Source organism: Salvia hispanica, chromosome 4 (genome assembly GCF_023119035.1).
Source record: "Salvia hispanica cultivar TCC Black 2014 chromosome 4, UniMelb_Shisp_WGS_1.0, whole genome shotgun sequence".
NCBI lineage: Eukaryota > Viridiplantae > Streptophyta > Magnoliopsida > Lamiales > Lamiaceae > Salvia > Salvia hispanica.
The window spans coordinates 202,340-224,825 of record NC_062968.1 but is presented as its reverse complement, the minus strand read 5'-3'; the positions used below and the strand labels follow the sequence as shown (position 1 = coordinate 224,825).

The 22,486-nt window shown below is 39.4% G+C and overlaps 4 protein-coding genes across 6 annotated transcripts; all 4 read left to right on the top strand.

Moving 5' to 3' along the window:
* The first annotated feature begins 135 nt into the window (after positions 1-135).
* On the top strand, positions 136-2,664 carry LOC125217781 (subtilisin-like protease SBT3). Its single transcript, XM_048119316.1, has one exon. It carries the CDS (start codon positions 199-201, stop codon positions 2,470-2,472), a length of 2,274 nt encoding a protein of 757 aa, XP_047975273.1. The 5' UTR covers positions 136-198; the 3' UTR covers positions 2,473-2,664.
* Positions 2,665-5,420: 2,756 nt separating this feature from the next.
* LOC125219283 lies at positions 5,421-10,094 on the top strand. Of its 2 annotated transcripts, XM_048121221.1 has the most exons (3): positions 5,421-5,764; positions 6,998-7,666; positions 8,850-10,094. In XM_048121221.1, the coding sequence occupies exons 2-3, from the start codon at positions 7,074-7,076 to the stop codon at positions 9,982-9,984; spliced, it is 1,728 nt and encodes a 575-aa protein (XP_047977178.1). In that variant the 5' UTR covers positions 5,421-5,764; positions 6,998-7,073; the 3' UTR covers positions 9,985-10,094. The 2 variants fall into 2 exon arrangements, with proteins under 2 accessions (XP_047977178.1, XP_047977176.1); XM_048121219.1 differs by having other exon boundaries at positions 5,421-7,666.
* A 1,409-nt stretch (positions 10,095-11,503) lies between these two features.
* LOC125224456 lies at positions 11,504-14,346 on the top strand. Its single transcript, XM_048127858.1, has 2 exons — positions 11,504-12,356; positions 13,003-14,346. Exons 1-2 carry the CDS (start codon positions 11,566-11,568, stop codon positions 14,228-14,230), a joined length of 2,019 nt encoding a protein of 672 aa, XP_047983815.1. The 5' UTR covers positions 11,504-11,565; the 3' UTR covers positions 14,231-14,346.
* Positions 14,347-18,327: 3,981 nt separating this feature from the next.
* On the top strand, positions 18,328-21,420 carry LOC125224001. Of its 2 annotated transcripts, XM_048127328.1 has the most exons (3): positions 18,328-18,943; positions 19,019-19,066; positions 20,192-21,420. In XM_048127328.1, the coding sequence occupies exons 1-3, from the start codon at positions 18,489-18,491 to the stop codon at positions 21,312-21,314; spliced, it is 1,626 nt and encodes a 541-aa protein (XP_047983285.1). In that variant the 5' UTR covers positions 18,328-18,488; the 3' UTR covers positions 21,315-21,420. The 2 variants fall into 2 exon arrangements, with proteins under 2 accessions (XP_047983285.1, XP_047983284.1); XM_048127327.1 differs by having other exon boundaries at positions 18,328-19,066.
* The last annotated feature ends 1,066 nt before the right edge of the window (positions 21,421-22,486 follow it).

Below are 22,486 nucleotides of genomic sequence, written 5' to 3'. Positions count from 1 at the left end.
TACACACACTTACACAGATGGTGACCCCTTACCGACAATAATATTAACACCCATCGAAGCCACTTGGGAAGAAGATATTTTTTCAAATCCCAATAAAAACTAGTAGTAGTAGTAGTATAAGTACAGAGTTAATTTTGACATATATGTGCCTTGAAATCATCAACTTCCCAGAGTGGGCAGAATAGCACTCCAAAGAAAATGGAGTTTCTAAATGCAGGAATATATCTTCTCATCTCACTGTTGTTTCTTCTAGTTCATCATGTTTCATCACAAAGATCCACTTACATTATCCACATGGACAAATCCTCCATGCCCAAGGCATTTTCCAGTCACAATTTTTGGTATTCTTCCCTTCTTACATCATCATCAAGACCAGTCTCTCAAACTTCGGAGGCCAAGCTTATCTACACCTATGACCACGCCTTCAACGGGTTCAGCGCTGTGCTGTCGGAAGACGAACTCGAAGCCTTGAAGAACTCAGCTGGCTTCATCTCCGCCTACAAGGATGGTGTCGTGATGCCGGACACGACACACTCCACCAAGTTCCTTGGCCTCACCAGTGCTTCCGGCCTCTGGCCGGCTTCCAACTACGGCAAAGACGTTATAATCGGCATTGTCGACTCCGGCATCTGGCCGGAGAGTCCCAGCTTCAGAGACGACGGCATGACTACGATCCCCGCAAGGTGGAAGGGGGCTTGCAACGGCGGTGAGGGTTTCAATTCATCGCTATGCAACAAGAAAATCATCGGAGCCAGATACTTCAACCAAGGAATTCGAGCAGAGAATCCGGATGTGGAGTTTAAAGATTCAGCAAGGGACGACACTGGGCATGGCACCCACGTGGCGTCAATCGCTGCTGGAAACATTGTGGAGGGAGTTTCCTTCTTCGGCTACGCGCCCGGGACAGCGAGGGGGGTCGCTCCCCGAGCTAGACTGGCGGTCTACAAGGTCCTCTTCCCCGCAGCCACTGAATCCGATTTGCTGGCGGGAATGGACCAGGCCGTTGCTGACGGAGTCGATATAATCTCCGTTTCAATAAGTAGCAGTGCTAATAATCTGTACGAGAGTCCTTTCGCCATAGCCGGCTTTGGTGCGAGGGAGAAGGGAATCATGCTTGTTACGTCCGCAGGGAACCGCGGGACTCGTGGAGTTAGAAGTATATTTAAAGGAGTCCCGTGGGCCGTGGTTGTCGCTTCGGGAACCGTTGATCGTTGGTTTGCCGGTACTTTAACTCTTGGCAACGGGAAAACGATCACCGGATGGACCACATTTCCTGCTACCGCGATACTCCGGAACCTGCCTGTCGTGTACAACCAGAGCTTAACCGGCTGCACCGCAGCTGAGCTGGCGGAAGCGCCGGAAAACACCATCATCGTCTGCAACACCACCATCGGAAACACGGATTTCGACACCGTGATGGGAGGCTTATCCAGTTCCAACGTCAAAGCAGCTATAGTCATAGCCGAGGAAACGTCTATTTTCCAATTCAGCACGTTTCCTTACCCCGGAGTCGTGATCACGGCGGAGCAGGGACAGCAAGTCGCTGATTACGCGCTGACAAGCACCTCCCCCACCGCGAGCATCGATTTCCAGCAAACAGTTCTCGGGAGGGGGCCGAGAGCCGCACCGGCTCTCTCTGACACCTCGTCCAGAGGTCCGGGGCGATCCTACGAGGGCATCCTGAAGCCCGATCTGATGGCGCCAGGCGTGTTGATCCTGGCAGCCTTCCAGCCCCACTTCCCGGCTGCCAGGATCGGCAGAAACATCGACCTCTCCGCTGGCTACAATCTCATGTCGGGCACGTCGATGGCGTGCCCACACATCTCCGGGGTGTTGGCGCTTCTGAAAGCCGCACACCCCGATTGGAGCCTGGCAGCGATACAGTCTGCGATGATGACCACCGCCAATCCTCTGGACAACACGAACCGGCCAATCAGGGCGCAGGACGGCTCGGTCGCCTCCCCTCTGGGCATCGGGTCGGGTCACGTTGACCCGAACCGAGCGTTGGATCCGGGCCTTGTTTACGATGCTTCCGTGCAAGACCTGGTGAATCTGGTATGTTCCATGAACTTTACTCGCAACCAGACTCTGACGATCATAAGGTCGAGCTACAACTGCTCAAATCCGTCGTCCGACCTCAATTATCCGTCGTTCGTGGCTCTAATTCGAGAGGCAGAGATCGGGAGGACATTGACTCGGAGGTTCCGGAGAAGTGTGACGAATGTAGGGGATGGTGCTGCCACGTATAAGGTTACGGTGGAAGTGCCGGCGAACACGACAGCCGTAGTTCAGCCTCAAACGTTGGTGTTTGGGAAGAAATACGAGACGAAGAGCTATTCTCTCACGATTCGGTACAAGGCTGATATAGAGATTCAGCATAGAGAAGGCGCAGTCATTTGGACTGATCAAACCGGCAAGTATAGAGTGAGAAGCCCCATTATGGTGTCCGCTGCCGCCGACAATTTCGAGTAATTTTGATTGACAATGGTTACAAGGCCGATAATGTTATCTGATGTTCAATAATGATGCGGTTATTTGTTATTGTTTAGTTTCATGTCTTATTGTATCTTCCTAGAATGGGAATCTTTTTATGTAATCTTTGTTTGCATGGGAAATTGCATAAAATCATTCAATAAACATATGTTTTCTCCTTGGGAGGTTGAATCTCGGAATCCCCTAAAAGGATGAAATATTTGTATATTCTTTCCCTTTTTTTTTTTTCATAAAAATAGATTATTTGAGGAATTATGAGTTTTAATGAGAAAAAATAGTTGAAATTGTATACTGTAAATTGTAGAATAAAAGAGAATAATAAAAAGATTGCTATAAATAGATATTTCTGTGGGATGGAAAAAAAAAATGGACTATTTCTAGGTCGGTGTAGTATTATCTTGGTTTAGCTGGACCAATGTTTGTGCATGCAATTGAATGAGTTTGGGTCCAAAAACAATGGTTCATCTTTTGCAATTGAATGAGTTTGGGTCCAAAAAACAATGGTTCATCTTTTGCAATGAAAAGTCTACGCCGGGTAAGTAAAGAGTGGGTCTTTGCATTCAATTTGTTTTTATACGATGACAGATTAGACGACACATGATAAGAACATACTTCCTCTGTCCCATTTAAGATAATATGTTTTTTTTTTCTCCCAATTAAAATGACACATTTTCTCTTTTGGAAACTTTCTCTCTCCAATTAATACATCCAACCACTTTTTCTCATTATTATAATATTCATCTTTCTTTCTCTCTCTATTTTAATTCTTATATCCACATTTTCTCTCTCCAATTAAACACTTTAACCAACAACTCCTAAAATTCCATGCCAGCTAAGAAATGTATGATCTTAGCCAGGACGGAGGGAGTGATATATTTTAAGATAGATAACTCCAAGACTAGATTTTTTCACTTAGCTTGCTTCCAATTACCATTTTGGTTCTCCGGTCATCCACTCCACCCCAAACCTAATCACATCCTAACCCTTCAAATGTGTCCCGAACTCAACTTTGTTCGCTGCAACATCTGTAGGTTCGACACAAATGGACTTGTATATTGGTGCAAACAGTGCGACTTCATAGTAGATATAAAGTGCTTTTGTCTGCCCGACACCATAAGACACGCGGCTCACCCGCGCCACAATCTCAACCTGCTCACACAACAGAGGACGAGGGGGAAATGGTACATGTGCAGCGCGTGTGGTGAAGATACATATGGTGGTTTCTGCTACAGATGTGAGGTCTGCGATATCATACTGCATTCATGGTGTGCGCTGCTGCCGTCACAAGTGAGTAATCGTAGATGGGATAAGCACCCGCTGCCGCTGACTTTTGACGCTACCGCCAACCATCCCAGTGAATTCTACTGCGAACTCTGTGAAAAGGAGATGAATCCCAAGACATGGATGTATCACTGCCGAGGCTGTGATGCTTCTGTCCACCCTGCGTGCTTGCCAAATGCGTTGGGATGGTCTCGGAACATCAAGTTTGGGCAGCGATATATTATCGGGGCATTTCACAAACACAATATCGGGATTTCTGCAACCTCTCCTCGACGGGCGAGGATCTTGTCGGCCTGGTATGAGAGCATCACGGAGTTTGCGCAGCGACATGATGGCATGACGCTTCACCAATACCCTGTCCCGTATCAACTAACCAATAAGTTAGGATGCAGCATATGCGGCGTAAGGAAGGTTTATGGTACCCATGGATTTCAGTGTGACTCACACAAATGTGACTTCTTCGTATGTTTTGACCTGTGTGCTAGATATCTCCAAAATCAAACACACTTCAAATGAAGAATTACTCCTACTTACTATCTTCTCTATGTCTTACATCTATCTTTTGTTATCCTGTAATATATGAAGTTATATTACGAATTCAATGTCATATACTACTATTTGATGTGAAATAAAAATTACTTTGGCATGAATCTCAAAGCACTGTAAAGAAAATTCTACTTCCAATGACATGATTACATTCCTCAGTTTGCCATTATATTTGCTGACTACTCTCCTATGAATCCTCTCTTGAAATGCTAATATTTTAGATTGGAGTCTTATCTCCACTAGGCTTATAAATGAGATGAGAGTATATAATAATTTGATAATAATAAAACAACCAAAAATAATAGGACACCAGTACCCAAAGAGAAATTGCAAAAACCAACGAACTAGGATTAATTCAGAAAAGTAATTGCAAACCAACAGAAAGTATCTCAAATGCAAAAGAAGGCGATTCTAAAAGAAATTCTAAGGCAAAAACAATTTCTTTTGGATATTCTTTACTCACACGTGAAGTTTAAGATATTCTAACCTTGTGGGATTTAATCTGATACATATCGCCCATGGTTGAAATCTTAGTTCAGCAAATCTCACACACGCGCCTGTTTGTTGGAGTTTCGAATAATAAAAGTAAGAGACGACCAATGAGAATCCGTGTCATTTTTTATTTCTAATTGTTGACGGAGGAAGGGAGAGACTCACATTCCACTATCTTCTTCCACCCATTTTTCTTCACAATTGTTAACGTTTTACGAAGTCAAACCGGGAATAAACAAATTGTATCCATCGAGCCATTCATCCAAGATTTATGATTTTGACTAGAAGATGACCAACCTGGCACCTCTTTACCAGCAATGCAATGCCGCCGTTAATTGCTAAAATAAACCAAACGAAAAGTTGAGGACCAGAAAGTACCAAACAAATATTTTGAACTACAATCGTAAAATAGAAATGATTAGGAAAAACAAATTGTTTAAGATGATATTCTTTGATGAGACGTGAAGTTTACAATATTCTAATCTTGTGGAATTCATTATGATTAATATAGTACTTTAGTGAAGTACAAGGCATATTAGTGTCTATCTAAACACATTCTATATATAGTACTAATTAAGATTGAAATCTTAATTATCATCAATTCACACACACAAGACGCAGTCTTTTTGCTGAGAGTTTGAAACAAAAAAAAAAGAAAAAAAAAAGAGAGAAGATGAGTGATATTGAGCAAGTGAAGAGTGAGGTGTTTCTTCATCATTCTGTCCATCCACACGCACTCAATCTCACCGTAGACAATGTCAGTGGACCAAAATGTGAAGTCTGCCATGACTACACCTTCTTCGGACAGATTGTCTACAAATGCAGCGATGACAACTGTGGCGACGACCTAACATTACACCAAAAATGCGCAGAAATGCCGCTGGAGATCAGTCTGTCCCTTTGCATTTTAAGTGACTATGGTCTATCTTTTGCAATGAAAAGTCCACGCGGGGTAAGTAAAAGTGGGTCTTTGCATTCAATTTGTTTCTTTACAATGTTGGGTGTTTACACGGGAAAGACAGATAAGACGACACATGATAATAATACACATTTTAGGTCAGATAACTCCAACATAAAGGAGTTATTTACCCTATCAAATTGATTGAACTAGAACCCTATTATGTCTTGAATTAGGTTTTGTTGTTTTGGTCTATATATTTATATACGATCTCCCATTGTATTATTCTAAACAATTAATATAGTACTCCATCTGTCTGCCAATAAATGTCTTAATTTTGATCAATGCGGGTTTTAAGAATTGTTTGACTTTATGAAAGAAAATGGAGAAAGAAGATAGTGGAAGGGGATCATACTTTTATATATTGATTTTATAATAAAATGCGAGTAGAATGAGTTAGGGAAATGCGTTATTCTCTTATCAAAAATAATAAAAGTGAAAATGAACATTTATTGGCGAACATATTAAAAAACAATAAAAAATGGGATATTAACCCTAAAACTCTTTAGTTAGGCATAGCCTACCTCTCCTAAATGTAGATACACATTGTATGGAATATAATTGGATAAATATTTCATAATTTATTTTTATATTCATGATTACTTTTGTTATCCCTAACATAACCAATCTAATATGCCTTCTAAGTATATGAACAGTACAAACAACATTTTCCTTTGTAAGAAGACAAATGAAATATGAATGAACAACAAGCTTAATTAAGCCCAAATGATTGTGATTATGCAATAGCAAGTCAAGAAAATTCAAATTCTAATGAAAACCCGAAAATGAGAACATGTTTATTCATTAGACCTGAATCTAACTCAATTCAATACATATAACTAAATAAGCCACAGTTTACAAAATTGAAGAATAAATCATCCACTCTAGCTATGTTAATCATCGTGAATAAATTCTTAGGCAAAAATGATTTCTTTTGGATATTCTTTGCTGCTAAGTGAAGTTTATAATATTCTAACCTTGTGGGATTCATTCTGATAAATACTTTCAAGTGGTCCCTTATATCACTTTGGTAAGGAGCAAGATTTGTAAGTATAAGTATGTACGTAGATAGTAATTTCAGCTGCAAATTCATCAAAACACACACACACGCACTATTCGAAGAAGAAAAGAAAGAGAGAGGATGAGTGAGAATGGAAAGAATGAGTTGCTCCAACATCCCCTCCATCATTATCCACTCATTCTCACCCAAACATGTTTTGGTGAAAGATGTTATGGCTGCGAGGAGGCTATCTTCCCCGGAGAGAGGATCTACAAATGCAATACAAAGGGGTGCTATTACTATATGTATTTACACGAAGAATGCGCAGAAATGCCGCGAGAGATCACTCACGCCTTCCACCCTCAACACTCCCTCATCCAACGACGAGTGTATCCTTTTAGTCGCAGGCCAACATGTTCAGTATGTCGACATCGGATTACAGAGATTGTGTACTCGTGCAGTAGCCCCCACTCGTGCAAATTCCATATCCACGTAAAGTGCGCGCACAGCATGGACATGATGGGCGAGCGAAGCAGCTTCACCAAACATCCCAGCCATCCACAACATGACCTAAAGCTGTTGTGGAAGCCGGGCCGTGGCGCCTCCATCAGGTGCGATGCTTGTGGAGTCATACACCCAGGGAACTCCTATATCTGCACCACTTGCCAGTACTGCATCAACGAGAGCTGTGCCGCCTTGGGCCCCACCACCAACCGCCTTCTCCACGACCACCCTCTCTCCCTTGCTTACCGTCTTCCACAAGAATATATCGAGTGCGGATTCAGGTGTGATGTGTGTTTCAAGCGATTTTTTCCTTATTATTGGGTCTATCATTGTGTCATCTGCAGATATGTTGTCCATATCAACTGCGCCTCCACACTATCTCCCCCCATCAGGTAAGATTCCACATTCTTTCTTATTTTGAATTGCATTTTTGTAGAGGTAATTGATTGCACTTTAAATTCCAAATTATACTAGTCTATAATACTGCTCCCTCTGTCCCTGAAAATTTGTCACTTATTTCCATTTTCGTCCGTCCCAAAAATTTGTCACCTTTCACTTTTACCATTTTTGGTAATAGGCTCCATATTCCACTAACTCATTCTCACTCACATTTTATTACTACCTCTGTCCCTTAAAATTTGATACAGTTTACTATTTCGGTCTGTCCCTTAAAATTTGATACACTTCACTTTTACCATTTTTGGTAGTGGACCCCATATTCCACTAACTCATTCCTACTCATATTTTATTATAAAACTAATACTTTAAAAGTAGGACCCACATCCCACCAACTTTTACAACTCACTTTCCATTACATTTCTTAAAACCCGTGTCGGGTCAAAGTATAGCAAATTTTGGGGGACAGAGGTAGTATATAACTAATATAGTACTCCCTTCGTCTGTAAATAGGAGTCCCGGTTCACTTTCACCATAAATAGTAATAGGGTCTCACCTTCCATTTAAAACTAATATATGCATGTGAGACCCCTATTATACTAACTTTTTTCCAATCACTTTTCTTAACATTTCTTAAAACCCGTGCCGCCAAGAAATGAGACTCCTAATGGCGGACGGAGAGAGTATAAAAATAGGACACACCTACCACTAACTTTCTCAACCCACTTTTTATTACATTTTTTAAAACCCTTGCCGGATCAAATAATGACAAATTATTGGGGATTGGAGGGAGTATTTGATAATATGCAACTTTGTCGCTGGTATTTCATTGCACAAGTTTAGAGACGAGATTCAGACATACATTACATATAATAAGGCACATAGTCATTCAAATCACAAAGTTTGATCGATCTTATAAGACTTGAAATTGGAATATAGTAAAATAAAATGACCAAGTTAATATTTTTTTTCCATCCGTATATAAAACGTTAGTCTTTTGGTGATATATAAAATAACATTGTTTCATTAAATTGGAAAAAAATATAGTGAAACACGTTTTGAGAGTTTTTTTCCTCCTCAATTGGCAACCGAATCATGAATTTTGAGTGTCTTTTAGCTATCTTACTCCATTAACTAGAATAAATTAAATATACAGTATATTTGAATTGTTTTTGGTAGGAGCAATAATGATGGAGATGTCCTTGCGTTGCCCTCAAATGACATAGCGGGAGATGTGATCATTGGAGCTTTTGTTAAGAAATTAGGAGCAACTGTGATTTGCAATGATAATGATTTGCTGAAAGGCAAATATAAACTCCATAATCCTGAGCATCAGTTACGTTTAATCTCAGTATCACTGCATGATGATGAAGAAGAAGAAGAAGAAGAAGAAGGAGAAAATAATAATGATGATGATGACGATGACGACGACGCTGAACTTAAGTGTGGGTCTCAAATAGTATGTGATGGATGCACCGATCCAATTTCATGGTGGTCAAATTACATAAGTTGTGGTGAATGCAGTTTCTTTCTCCACTTAGCTTGTTTCAAATTACCAGCGGAGCTCAGCTGTCATCCACTCCATCCCGAACATGATCACATCTTAACCCTTCAAATGTGTCCCAAAGTCGACTATGTTTACTGCAGGGTCTGTTGGGACTCTACAAATGGGCTCTTCTATGGGTGTAAAGCCAAAGAGTGCAACTTCCGAATAGATATCAAATGCGTTTCTCTGCCCGGCACCATCAAACACGCATCCCACCCACATCATCTCAACCGGCCCACGTCAAGGACAATCTACTGGGGACTCAAATGCTGCGCATGTAGTGATCAGGCATATGGCCCTGCCTGTTACGCATGCGATGTCTGCCAAATCATATTTCATTCTAAGTGTGCGTTGCTGCCCGCGCAAGTGAGTAATCGCAGATGGGATAAGCATCCGCTGCCGCTGACGTTCAACGCTGCAGCCAACCATCCCAGTGACTTCTATTGCGAAGTCTGTGAAAGAAAGATGCATCCCAGGAGCGGGATGTATCACTGCCGAGACTGCGATGTTTCCATCCATCCCAGCTGCCTCAAGACAGTGGGGGGCCGGTATCGGAACTTCAAGTTTGGGCAGCGATATGATGTCGGGGCACTTCACCAACACCCTGTCGTCCATCAACTAACCAATAAGCTGCAGTGCAACGTTTGTGGGCGAAGGAAGGTTTATGGAACCCAAGGATTTCAATGTGCTTCACAGAATTGTGACTTCTTCATGTGTTCGGTAACGTGTGGTGCTAAGCACAAAAATGTCATACACGCCATTGATTGACTAAAATTTACAAGTAGAAATGCCATTTGCATTGGAATAGTTTTCCCTTCCTTAACATTCCCTTGTTTACCTTTCTTTTTATTTATATAAAAGTTTATTGGTCAAGTATATTACTGGTAAATAGCTAATCTTTTCCTATGTTTTGGTATATTTGCTTCTGCGTGTGGAATGTTCGTCAGAATTTTCTGATATGACTTCTATCATTCGATGTGCATGCTCATGAATATAATATGACTCGTATCACTCACTATCAAAACTATTTTTCGTAGATGGGGGTAATATAAGTAAATATTGGTCTTATGTGTCATGTCATCACTAATGTACTAACTAATAACATCCCCAGACCATGAGGGTACATATAAATGTAGGCTACTGCTTGGACAAGTTAATCGAGCTACATAAAAGGAGATCACAAGAGACGTGAAAAGAGTTGTTGCCTCTTGCCTGTTGTTTGTTGGTTCCGTTTGTGGTTCTCTCATCACCTCGTGTTCCAATGTGACAATTCCCCTTCAAACTTTCTGATTACCTAAGTTCAGTCAAGTCACTAGCTCCACTTTAATCTCTAGTAATTTAATATAATTGTGTTCATGCCATTGCTAACTCGGACCATTTCGTTTAAGCCTTTAAGTTTCCGTAGCTAATGACATGTTTATTTGTTTTTAATTTAGTGGTTTGCGTATTCAGCTTATTCTCGTATGTTAATTTGAATTTTGAAAGATCTAAATTTTAGCCTTGTTGTTCTCGCAAATAACCAAGCAGTAAAGTTTTCAGTTTCTCATGTACATATATTCTAAAAGCAACACAAACTAAAAGAAATTCTTAGGCAAAAACAATTTCTTTTGGATATTCCTTACTCACACGTGACGTGAAGTTTATAATATTCTAACCTTGTGGAATTTAATCTGATAAAATTCGCACATGGCCGAAATCTTAGTTCATCAAATCTCAAACGCGTATGTTTGTTGGAGTTACTAATAATAAAAGCAAGAGACGACCAATGAGAATCCATGTCATTTTTAATTTCTAATTATTAACTGATAAAGGAAGTATTTAAAAGTGAGACTCGCATTCAACTATCTTCTTCCACCATTTTTCTTCACAATTTCTTACCTTGCACCAAGCTGTCAAACCAGAAATATAAATTTTGGACTAATAGAGTTTGTATTAAATTAGTTTCTAAAACAAGCAAATTATATCCATCGACCATTCATCCAAGATCTTAAGATTTCGATGGACTCTACTTTGACCTTGACCAGAAGTTCAACGTTGATCCACAACAGAAGATGACCAACCTTGCACCACTTTACGAGCAATGCCACGCCACCGTTGATTAGGTTCATTATTCTGGGTCAAAATTTATGAAAAATAATTTGTTTAAGATATTCTTTGATGACACACCAAGTTTATAATATTCTAATCTTGTGGATGATGAATAATTAGTGTACTTTGGTGAAGGACAAGGTATGTGAGTATATAAGTAAATGCTAAACTCATGGAAAACTCAATTCATCAAAATACACACATACTAGAATTTGTTTGTTGAGAGTTTGGAAATAGAAAAAAAAAAAGAGAGGTAGGATCATGAGTGAGAATGTTATGAAGAGTGAGGTGATTCTTCATCATTTCCTCCATCAACACCCACTCATCCTCACTGTAGCTGATGCGACTGGAGACGACCAGCAACGGTGCGACGTCTGTGGGTGTGACATCTTCTCCAGAGACGCGATCTACAGATGCAGCCACGACAACTGCAGCAGCGGCCGCATAGCATTACACAAAGAATGCGCAGAAATGCCGCGAGAGATCAGTCTCTCCTCCCACCCTCAACACTCCCTCATCCAAAAAAAACTCCCTTATTCAAGTGATGTACACACGTGGGATGTACCAATGTTGATTCCCCCATCATGTGCAGTGTGCACACTTATGATCAGAGGAGGGAAAGGGTACAGCTGCAGCAGCTGCAATTTCTACATCCACATAGGGTGCGCGCATAGCATGGATGTGATGGGCGAGGCCAGCTTCACCAAACACCCCAGCCATCCGCGCCACGACCTCACGCTGCTGCGGAGGCCGGATGCCTTGTTGATGTGCGATGCTTGTGGCACCGCACACAGAGGGAACTCCTACATCTGCACCGCTTGTCCGTACTGCATCAATGAGAGCTGTGCGGCCTTGCCTGCTGCCTTCGACTGCGGCCACCTCCACGGCCACCCGCTCTCCCTTGCTTATCGCCTCCCGCTTGAATATATCAAGTACCGTTTCAAGTGTGATGTGTGTTACAAGGACTTGTCCCCTTATAATTGGGTCTATCATTGTGGGATTTGCAGATATGTTGCCCATATCAATTGTGCCACTACATCTTCCCTCATCAAGTAAGATCCCTCATTCTTCATATACTATCAGGTTTTATGCATTACTCCATAATTTAGTGCATTAGCCGTGCTGTGTTGCAGATATGTTTTTTTGTTATGTTGTTGAAAGTTAGTTTTCTTTGGTACACGGACTGAGATTTAGACCTTCATCGCAATGTGGAAACACAAAATTGATCCAGGGTTCGTTTGGTACACGAAAATTAAAATCAAATTGGAATTGGGATTGGAATTCTCTAGAATTAAATCGAAAGGAATATAATTCAATTCCAAATTGTTTGCATGGTATGGAGTTGAATTTGAAAAATTGTGCGAACACACAATACACACATTGCACATAATTACTAAATACACACATAGCGCACACATGACACACATAATACACACTGCACATACACACACATCCATAAAACACTATATACACACACTACATGTCGTATGTGTGGACTGTGTGTATTGTGATCAATGTAGCTGCAGTTTATGACGTCCAACAATTGATGGAGTAAGACGAGAGACAGGTTAAAATGTCTTGAATTCATTTTGAGTAATTATTGAAGCATAAGTCCAAATATTGTTGTATCTTAAATTAATTACCATGTTATTAGTTTCTTTAAATTGGAATTATTTTAATTGAATTATTTATTCTTAGGGACACTGTTGATGTGGATCCGGATGTCGTTGTATGTCCCATAAATGACATAGCGGAAGAGGTTATTGTACCATTTGTTAGGAAATTAGGAATGACACCCATCTCTAATGTTGATGAGTTCGTCAAATGCAAAAATGAATTCCATAACCCCGATCATCGGTTACGTATAATCTCATCTTCACCGTGTCATAACCAAGAAGAAAAGGATGAAGATGATGACGATCTTAAGTATGGGTTTAAGTCCAAATTGGTATGTGATGGATGCACCGCACCTATTTCATCATCAAGTGAATACATAAGTTGTGGCGAATGCGAATACTTTCTCCACTTAGCATGCTATCTATTACCATTTGGGTTCTCCGGTCATCCACTCCACCCCCAACCTAATCACATCCTAACCCTTCAAATGTGTCCCAAACTCAACTTTGTTCGCTGCAACATTTGTAGGTTCGACACAAATGGACTCGTATATTGTTGCAAACAGTGCAACTTCAAAGTAGATATAAAGTGCTTTTGTCTGCCCAACACCATAAGACACGCAGCTCACCCGCGTCACAATCTCAACCTTCAGCTCATGGAAGTGATGTCGACCAAGGGGAAAAGGAACATTCCGCGCATGTGCAGGGCGTGTGATGATCCTACAAGTGGCTATGTCTGCTACAGATGTGATGTCTGCGATATCGTATTGCATTCACGGTGTGCGCTGCTGCCGGCACAAGTGAATAACTGTAGATGGGATAAGCACCCGCTGCCACTGACGTACGATGCTAGCGCCAACCATCCAAGTGAGTTCTACTGCGATCTATGTGAACAGGAGATGAATCCCAAGACTTGGATGTATCACTGCCGAGGCTGCGATGCTTCAATCCATCCCAAGTGCTTGCCAACCGTGCTGGGATGGTGTCGGAACATCAAGTTTGGGCAGCGATACGTTATCGGGGCATTTCACAAACACAATATCGGGATTTCTGCATCCTTTCCTCGACGGTCGAGGATCTTGTCGGCCTGGTTTGAGAGCATCACGGAGTTTGCGGAGCGATATGATGGCGTGACGCTTCACGAATACCCTGTCGCGTATCAACTAACCAATAAGTTAGGCTGCAGCATATGCGGCGTAAGGAAGGTTTATGGTACCCATGGATTTCAGTGTGACTCACACAAATGTGACTTCTTCGTATGTTTTGACCTGTGTGCTAGATATCTCCAAAATCAAACACACTTCAAATGAAGAATTACTCCTACTTACTAACTTCTCTATGTCTTACATCTATCTTTTATTATCCTGTAATATAAAGTTATATTACTAATTCAATGTCATATAGTACTATTTGATGTGAAATAAGAATAAATTTGACATGAATCTAAAAGCACTCTCTCCGACTTCTACCATTCCTTGTCATCAAATTTCTTTCCGTTTAGAGCTTCAACAGCTTTGGCAGCATCATCAGCATACTCAAAATTTACAAATCCAAAACATACAACACTAGTGATTACTCCATATTCATCAAAAGTTGTTTTCAAATCATCATCTGTATTTGTATCAAACCATGATAAAAAAAAAACAATTATTGCATATTTTTTGGTATAAAATCATCATCTGTAAGTTTCCTCGTACGCATGTTAGTTTAAGAGATCTAAGTTTGCCTTGTTGTTCTCGCAAATCACTACGTAGTAAAGGTTTCAGCTTCTCATATACATATTCTAAAAGCAACACAAAAGAAGGCGATGCTAAAAGAAATTCTAAGGCAAAAACAATTTCTTTTGGATATTCTTTACTCACACGTGAAGTTTATGATATTCTAACCTTGTGGAATCTAATTTGATGCATATCGCCCATGGTCGAAATCTTAGTTCAGTAACTCTCACAATGTTGGAGTTTTGAATAATAAAAGTAAGAGACTACCAATGAGAATCCGTGTCATTTTTAATTTCTAATTGTTAATTACAGAGGAAGGGAGAGACTAAAATTCTACTATATTCTCCTACCATTTTTCTTCACAATTTTTAACCTTGTACGAAGTCAAACCGGGAATATAAATTTAGGATGAAAACAGTACTCCCTCAGTCCCCTATTAATTGTCCACTTTGATTTCGGCACAGGGTTTTAACAAATGTAAGGCCATCCACAGTGGGACGGACGATGCATCGTCCGCCCGATCGATAGTCCGCAGACGAAGCGCGGACGATGCGACGCGTTTTTTATTTTTAATTTATTTTAATTAATTTTCAAAACCTATATATATTCTCACTCTTTTCACTCATTTTTCACTTCTTTCACTCTCAAATTCACACTACATATTCTACACTTCAAACAAAATGAATCCCGGAGATTACCCAAGTCCGAATAGTCCGATGTTCGATGGCCTCAGCCGCAGATTGGGACTACTCTAGACCGGATTTAGTGCACTTTTAATTTCATAGTTTGTAACTTTTTTTTATTTCTTATTTTGTAACTTTTTTTTAATTAATTAAATGTAGGATTTGTCTTAATTGTGTGGTTTTTATTTATTTATTTTGTTTGACATATTTTCATAAATTGTATAAATACAAAATAGAAGTAAAATGCTTAGAGTGTGGCTTAGGGCGGGCTATAGTCCGTCCCATTGCAGGTGGAAGTAGCGGATGATAAAATGTTGATGTGGCGGTGCATAGGGCGTGGCTTAGGGCGGGCTATAGTCCGTCCCACTGTGGATGCCCTAAAGGATAGTAGGTTAAAAAAGTTAGTGGAATATGAGTCATACTTTTATTTATTGGTTCTATAATAAAATGTGAGTGAAATAAGTTAGTAGAATGTGGAGCCTACTTACTATTTATGGTAAAAGTGAAAGTGGACAATTAACGAGAGACGAACGAAAATGACAAAAGTGGACAATTAATAGAGGACGGAGAGTAATTTAATTTACAATAGTTTTATTTTTACAACATAGTGTTTGATTAACTTAACACACTACGTTTAATTAAATTTTCTAAAATAAACAAATTGTATCCATCGCGAGCCATTCATCCAAAGATTTATGATTTTGATGGACTCTACTTCGACCTCGACTAGATGTTCAGCGTTGATCCAGCAATGCAATGCCGCCGTTAATTGCTAATCAAAACTTATCGGCTTCGTTACTTTCGGACTAAAATAAACCAAACGAAAAGTTGAGGACAAGAAACTACCAAACAAATATTTGAACTACAATCTTAATTCGTAAAATAGAAATGATTAGGAAAAACAATTTGTTCAATTAGACGATATTCTTTGATGAGATGTGAAGTTTACAATATTCTAATCTTGTGGAATTCATTATGATTAATATAGTACTTTGGTGAAGTACAAGGCATATTAGTGTCTATCTAAACATATCCTATATATAGTACTCCCTTTGTCCCGCTTAAGATGACATGTTTTCCTTTTTAGTTTGTCCCAACTAATATGACACATTTCCTTTTTTGGTAATTTTCTCTCTCCAATTAATACACTCAACCATTTTCTCTCACTCCTATTAAAATATTTACCCCCACCTTCTCTCTCTCAAATTAAACACTTTAACCAATAACTCCTAAAATCTCGTGCCGGCTAAGCAATGTGTCATCTTAGCCGGGACGGAGGGAGTACTAATTTACACACAAAACGCAGTCTTTTTGTTGAGAGTTGGAAAAAAAAAAGAAAAAAAAGAGAGAGAAGATGAGTGATATTGAGCAAGTGAAGAGTGAGGTGTTTCTTCATCATTTCCTCCATCCACACGAACTCAATCTCACGGTAGCCAATGTGACCGGAGAAGCCCGAGCAACATGTGAAGTCTGCCATGAATACATCTTCACCGGACAGACTGTCTATGGGTGTAAACACCAAAAATGACTTCCGTTGTAAATTAATTTACGATGCTAGCGCCAACCATCCAAGTGAATTCTACTGCGATCTCTGTGAACAGGAGATGAATCCCAAGACTTGGATGTATCACTGCCGAGGCTGCGATGCTTCAATCCATCCTGAATGCTTGCCAACCGCGCTGGGATGGTTTCGGAACATCAAGTTTGGGCAGCGATTTTGGGTATTCTACAAGCCATCCTCAACGGGAGCGGATCTTGTCGGCCTGGTCGCAGAAAATCAGGGAGTTTGGACAGCGATATGATGGCATGACGCTTCACCAACACCCTGCTTTGTATCAACTAACCAACAAGTTGGAGTGTAGCATCTGTAGCATGAGGAAGGTTTATGGTACCCATGGATTTCAATGTGATTCACACAAATGTGACTTCTTCGTTTGTTTTGACTTGTATGGTAGATATCTCAGAAATGTAACACGCTTAAAATGAATTACACTCTTCCATATCTCGACTGCTTTCTTGGAATAAAGAATGACTCCCACTTTACTATTTTCTCTATTTTTGTCTTACATACTAATATGTGAAAGATATGTAATGGGTTAAGGAATTTTTGCCTAAATATTGGGTCTCTATGTTGTCCTTATCAACTGCGCCTTCACACTATCTCCTTCTCCCCTCTATTCTTTATAGGTTAGGAGTATTATTTTGAATTGCATTTTTATAGGTAATTGCACTTTAAAATGCTTAGAAACAATTAAAAATGATCAAAGTAAAATAAATGCATTAAAAAGTCTTAAAAATAACTAACAAAAAAATTAAATGTATTAGAAATAGAAAAATTTAATAAATGAATAATAACTAAGCTTTATAAGAGAATAGTGAAAAGATAAGAAAATTAAATCTATTAATGTAGTAGAAAATTAATATGTATTTTTAAAAGAAAAAGTTAAAGGCGTTAGTAATAATAAAAGTAAAAAAAGTAATTCAACTAAAGAGAATAGAATACTTTAAAATATATTAGTAGAAAATTAAATAATATTTTATTAAGAAAAAGATAAAAAAAAAAGTCGAAAAATGAACTGCTTTTGTACATGCTCATTGGATCTATGTATGTTTTTTATGAAAGAAAATGAGTATGTCAAGCTCTCTATAATATTGTGATATACTATACTACTTCCGTATGAAAAAAATAATTCTTATACAGTTAAAAAATCAAAGGAAATTTTGTATTTCCCACTATTAACTTTTAAATTGTTCGAGTAACTCAAATTAAATTACATAACCAAATTATGATCCCTTAAAAAGAGCAACATTTTACAAAATTGAAGAATAAATCATCCACTCTAGCTATGATGAAGAAATTCTGAAGGAAAATATGAATATTCTTTTCTTATATGTTAAGTTGTCCCTAATATGACTTTGGTAAGGAGCAAGATTTGTAAGTATATATATGTAAGTGAGCTGCAAATTCATGAAAATCTATTAGAAGAAGAAAAGAAAGAGAGAGGATGAGTGAAAATGGAAAGTACGAGTTGCTCCATCATTTCCTCCATCAACATCCACTCATTCTCACCCAAACAGACACTAACAGTGAAACATGTAGTGTCTGCCAGATACTTATCTTCTCTGGAGAGACGATCTACAGATGCAGCGAAAAGTGCGAGCGCGGGATGTATCTGCACGAAGAATGCGCAGAAATGCCGCGAGAGATCACTCACGCCCTCCACCCTCAACACTCCCTCATCCAACAACGAGCTCTAGCGTATTGGGATTCCAATACCACATGTGCAGTATGTGGAGGTTGGACTGTAGAGATTGCGTACACGTGCGACGCATGCAAGTTCAATATCCATATAAAGTGCGCGCACAGCATGGACATGATGGGTGAGGCCAGCTTCACCAAACATCCCAGCCATCCACAGCATCACCTAAAGCTGTTGCGTCGGCGGGGCCGTGGCATCAGGTGCGATGCTTGCGGAGTCATACACCCAGGGAATTCCTATATCTGCACCGTTTGCGACTACTGCATCAACGAGACCTGTGCCACCTTGGGCCCCACCACGAACCGCCTTCTCCACGACCACCCGCTCTCCCTTGCTTACCGTCTTCCACAAGAATATATCGAGTACCGATTCACGTGTGATGTGTGTTTCAAGGATTTTTTGCCTTATTATTGGGTCTATCATTGTGTGACTTGCAGATATGTTGTCCATATCAACTGCGCCTTCACACTATCTCCCCCCATCAGGTAAGATTCCCCATTAATCTTTCTTGGAGTATTTTGAATTGCATTTTTCTAGAGCTAATTAATTGCACTTTATATTCCAAATTACAGATTTATACTGCTATACAAAGTTAAAGTTGTGACCTAATCAAATACAAACTTTATATATCCTACAAATTCCATTTGGACATTTTCTGTTGAAATCAAATCTTGAAATTTAAATTATAGTTTAGAATTTGTAGAAAAGACGTAGCTTGGAGTTTCGTAATTTCATAAGTTTAGAGACCTGATCCAGACATTTATTGCACATGCTAGGGAAATAATAACTTAATCACAAAATTTCCCAACTATTTCATCCGTACGTATACGTCGTCTTAACAACCTTATTTCATTAAATTGGTAAAAGAGGAAGGAAAGAATAAAAATATAAAATATTTATTTTAGTGAAACACGTAATTTTGAGTGTGGCCCAAAAATGACAACTGCGAAAATTTGTTTTGAGAGTTTTTTTCCCCTCCTTTATTGTCAATTTGATAGTTGGACATTGACAACTGAATTTGACAAAATATCCGAATCATGAATTTTGATTGTCTTTTAGTACTCCCTCCGTCCCACAAAGATAGTCCCACTTTGACTCGGCACGGGTTTTAAGAAATGTAATGAAAAGTGAGTTGAAAAAGTTAGTGGGATGTGGGTCCTACTTTTAAAGTATTAGTTTTATAATAAAATGTGAGTAGGAATAAGTTGGTGGAATATGGGGTCCACTACCAAAAATGGTAAAAGTGAAATAGGACAAACTTTGTGGGACGAACGGAAATGGAAAAACGGGACAATCTTTGTGGGACGGAGGGAGTAGTATTTATTAAGTAGAACTCCCTCCCTCCTATAAAGTTTGCCATATTTTTCCATTTTTGTTTGTCTCGCATTTCAATTTTACCATTTTTGGTAGCAGACCTCATATTCCATTAACTCATTCTCACTCATATTTTATTATAAAATTAATATATAAAAATAGGACTCACACTGACTTTTTCAACTGCTTTTCCATTATATTTCTTAAAATTCATACCCGGTCAAAATGTGACAATATTTATAGGAGTATTAAATAGAATAAATTAAACATATATATATTTTAAATGTTTTTGGTAGGAGCAATAATGATGGAGATGTCCTTGTGTTGCCCACAAATAACGTAGCGGGAGATGTGATCGGAGCTTTTGTTAGGAAATTAGGAGTAACTGTGATTTGTAATGATAATGAGTTGGTGAAAGGCAAATATAAACTTCATAATCCTGAGCATCAGTTACGTTTAATCTCGGCATCAATGCATGATGATGAAGAAGAAGAAGGAGAAAATGATGATGATGATGATGATGAAGACGATGCTGAACTTGATCCGTGTGGGTCTCAAATAGTATGTGATGGATGCACCGATCCAATTTCATGGTGGTCAAATTACATAAGTTGTGGTGAATGCAATTTCTTTCTCCACTTAGCTTGTTTCAAATTACCAGCGGAGCTCAGCTGTCATCCGCTCCATCCCGAACATGATCACATGTTAACCCTTCAAATGAGTCACAAACTCAGATCTGTTTACTGCAAGGTCTGTTCGTACAATACAAATGGGCTCTTCTATAGGTGCACACATTGCAACTTCGAAGCTGATATCAAATGTGTTTCTCTGCCCGACATCATCAAACACAGAGCTCACCCACATCATCTCAATCTGTACACTCGAGAGATGACGATGGCTCTAACACACATTGCCCGCTTGTGCAGCGCATGTGGTGATAATCCATATTTCTTTCCCTGTTACAGATGTGATGTCTGCCAAATATCATTTGATTTCAAGTGTGTGTTGCTGCCGCTACAAGTGAATAATCGCAGATGGGATAAGCATCCGCTGCCGTTGACGTTTGATGCTACCGCCAACCATCCCAGTGACTTCTATTGCGAAGTCTGTGAAACGAAGATGCATCCCAGGAGCGGGATGTATCACTGCCGAGACTGTGATGTTTCCATCCATCCCACCTGCCTCAAGACAGTGGGGGGCGAGTATCGGAACTTCAAGTTTGGGCAGCGATGTGATGTCGGGGCACTTCACCAACACCCTGTCGTGTGTCAACTAACCAATAAGTTAGGCTGCAGCATATGCGGCGTAAGGAAGGTTTATGGTACTCCGGGATTGCAATGTGCTTCACAGAATTGTGACTTCTTCATGTGTGCAGACGACTGTGGTGGATATGAAAACTCCATACACACCATTGATTGAGGAAAATTTACATGAAATGGCATTGGAATGGTTTTCTCTTCCTCAACATTACCTTCTTCACCTTTCTTCTTATTTATACTATTCAAGTTTATTCATAATAATATTATCTCCGTCCCACAAGACTATTCTCATATGTTTTTTTAAAAGATATTCCATTTGTCTAAAATTCAAGATATCCACATTGTTGAATGACACGGGATTTTAGATGGAATAATTGAGTGTGATCAAGTAGAGTAAAAACGTGATTGAAATAAGAAAAGAGATGTATTTCCAAATATAGAAGTGACACTAATTGGGACAAATTAAAAAGAAAAAGGTTTCAGCTTCTCATATACATATTCTAAAAGCAACACAAAAGAAGGCGATTCTAAAAGAGATTCTTAGGTAAAAACAATTTCTTTTGGATATTCTTTACTTCTTTACTCACACTTTAAGTTCATAATATTCTAACTGTTGTGATTTTTAGGGTGCAATTTAAGTACACAAAACAAGTAATAAATCCCTAAAAATACTACCTCTACAAGTATATAGACGTGCAATGCAATATAAAAGGTGTGAACCCATAAGGAGGAGATTAATTGCTAAAACTACTAAACTTAACTAAAAAACAGTAAATTAGTTTGATTTTGAGTTTTGTAGGATCAAGAGGCGAGTGAAGTACTAAAACGAGAAGGTAAGAAAATGCAATAGAAACACAATAGAGAAGAAAGACTACTTCTAGCTTGTTTCGGGTTGCTTGTTCACATGAATCCTAAAATCTAATTACTTTCCAATATTTATCGGGATCGTGTTGATTTTACACTCTCACGCAGCTGATCACTGATCGTGGAATTTTACACCTAGGATAAGCTGATCACGTCTCCTAGGCTCTACTCACCAACCCCTCACTCCTACAGTCGCATAAGATCCACCCTGGACTATCCCATGATCAGTTTTAGCCCAGGGTTCCATATCTATATTAGTTCCCTACTCCAAGGTAAAGAGACATTGAAGGTAAGGCTTTTACCGGATTAAGTTTCCTAGAAAAATCCAACACGAATTGAAATAAAGATATAGATAAGAACCAAAACATGGAAATCTATGAAAACAAAGTTATGGATTCATATTTACAAGCTCCCTAACAAACTAGAAGTAATTCCTAAAATCTAGCCCCTCATAGTGGGGAACAATAC

Coding starts and splice junctions, on each gene's coding strand:
- LOC125217781 (XM_048119316.1), top strand. CDS start 199: ATGGAGTTTCTAAATGCAGGAATATATCTTCTCATCTCACTGTTGTTT.
- LOC125219283 (XM_048121219.1), top strand. CDS start 6,912: ATGAGTGAGAATGGAAAGAATGAGTTGCTCCAACATCCCCTCCATCAT. Junction 7,667..8,849: donor ACACTATCTCCCCCCATCAG/GTAAGATTCCAC, acceptor TGTTTTTGGTAG/GAGCAATAATGATGGAGATG.
- LOC125224456 (XM_048127858.1), top strand. CDS start 11,566: ATGAGTGAGAATGTTATGAAGAGTGAGGTGATTCTTCATCATTTCCTC. Junction 12,357..13,002: donor ACTACATCTTCCCTCATCAA/GTAAGATCCCTC, acceptor ATTTATTCTTAG/GGACACTGTTGATGTGGATC.
- LOC125224001 (XM_048127327.1), top strand. CDS start 18,489: ATGTATCTGCACGAAGAATGCGCAGAAATGCCGCGAGAGATCACTCAC. Junction 19,067..20,191: donor ACACTATCTCCCCCCATCAG/GTAAGATTCCCC, acceptor TGTTTTTGGTAG/GAGCAATAATGATGGAGATG.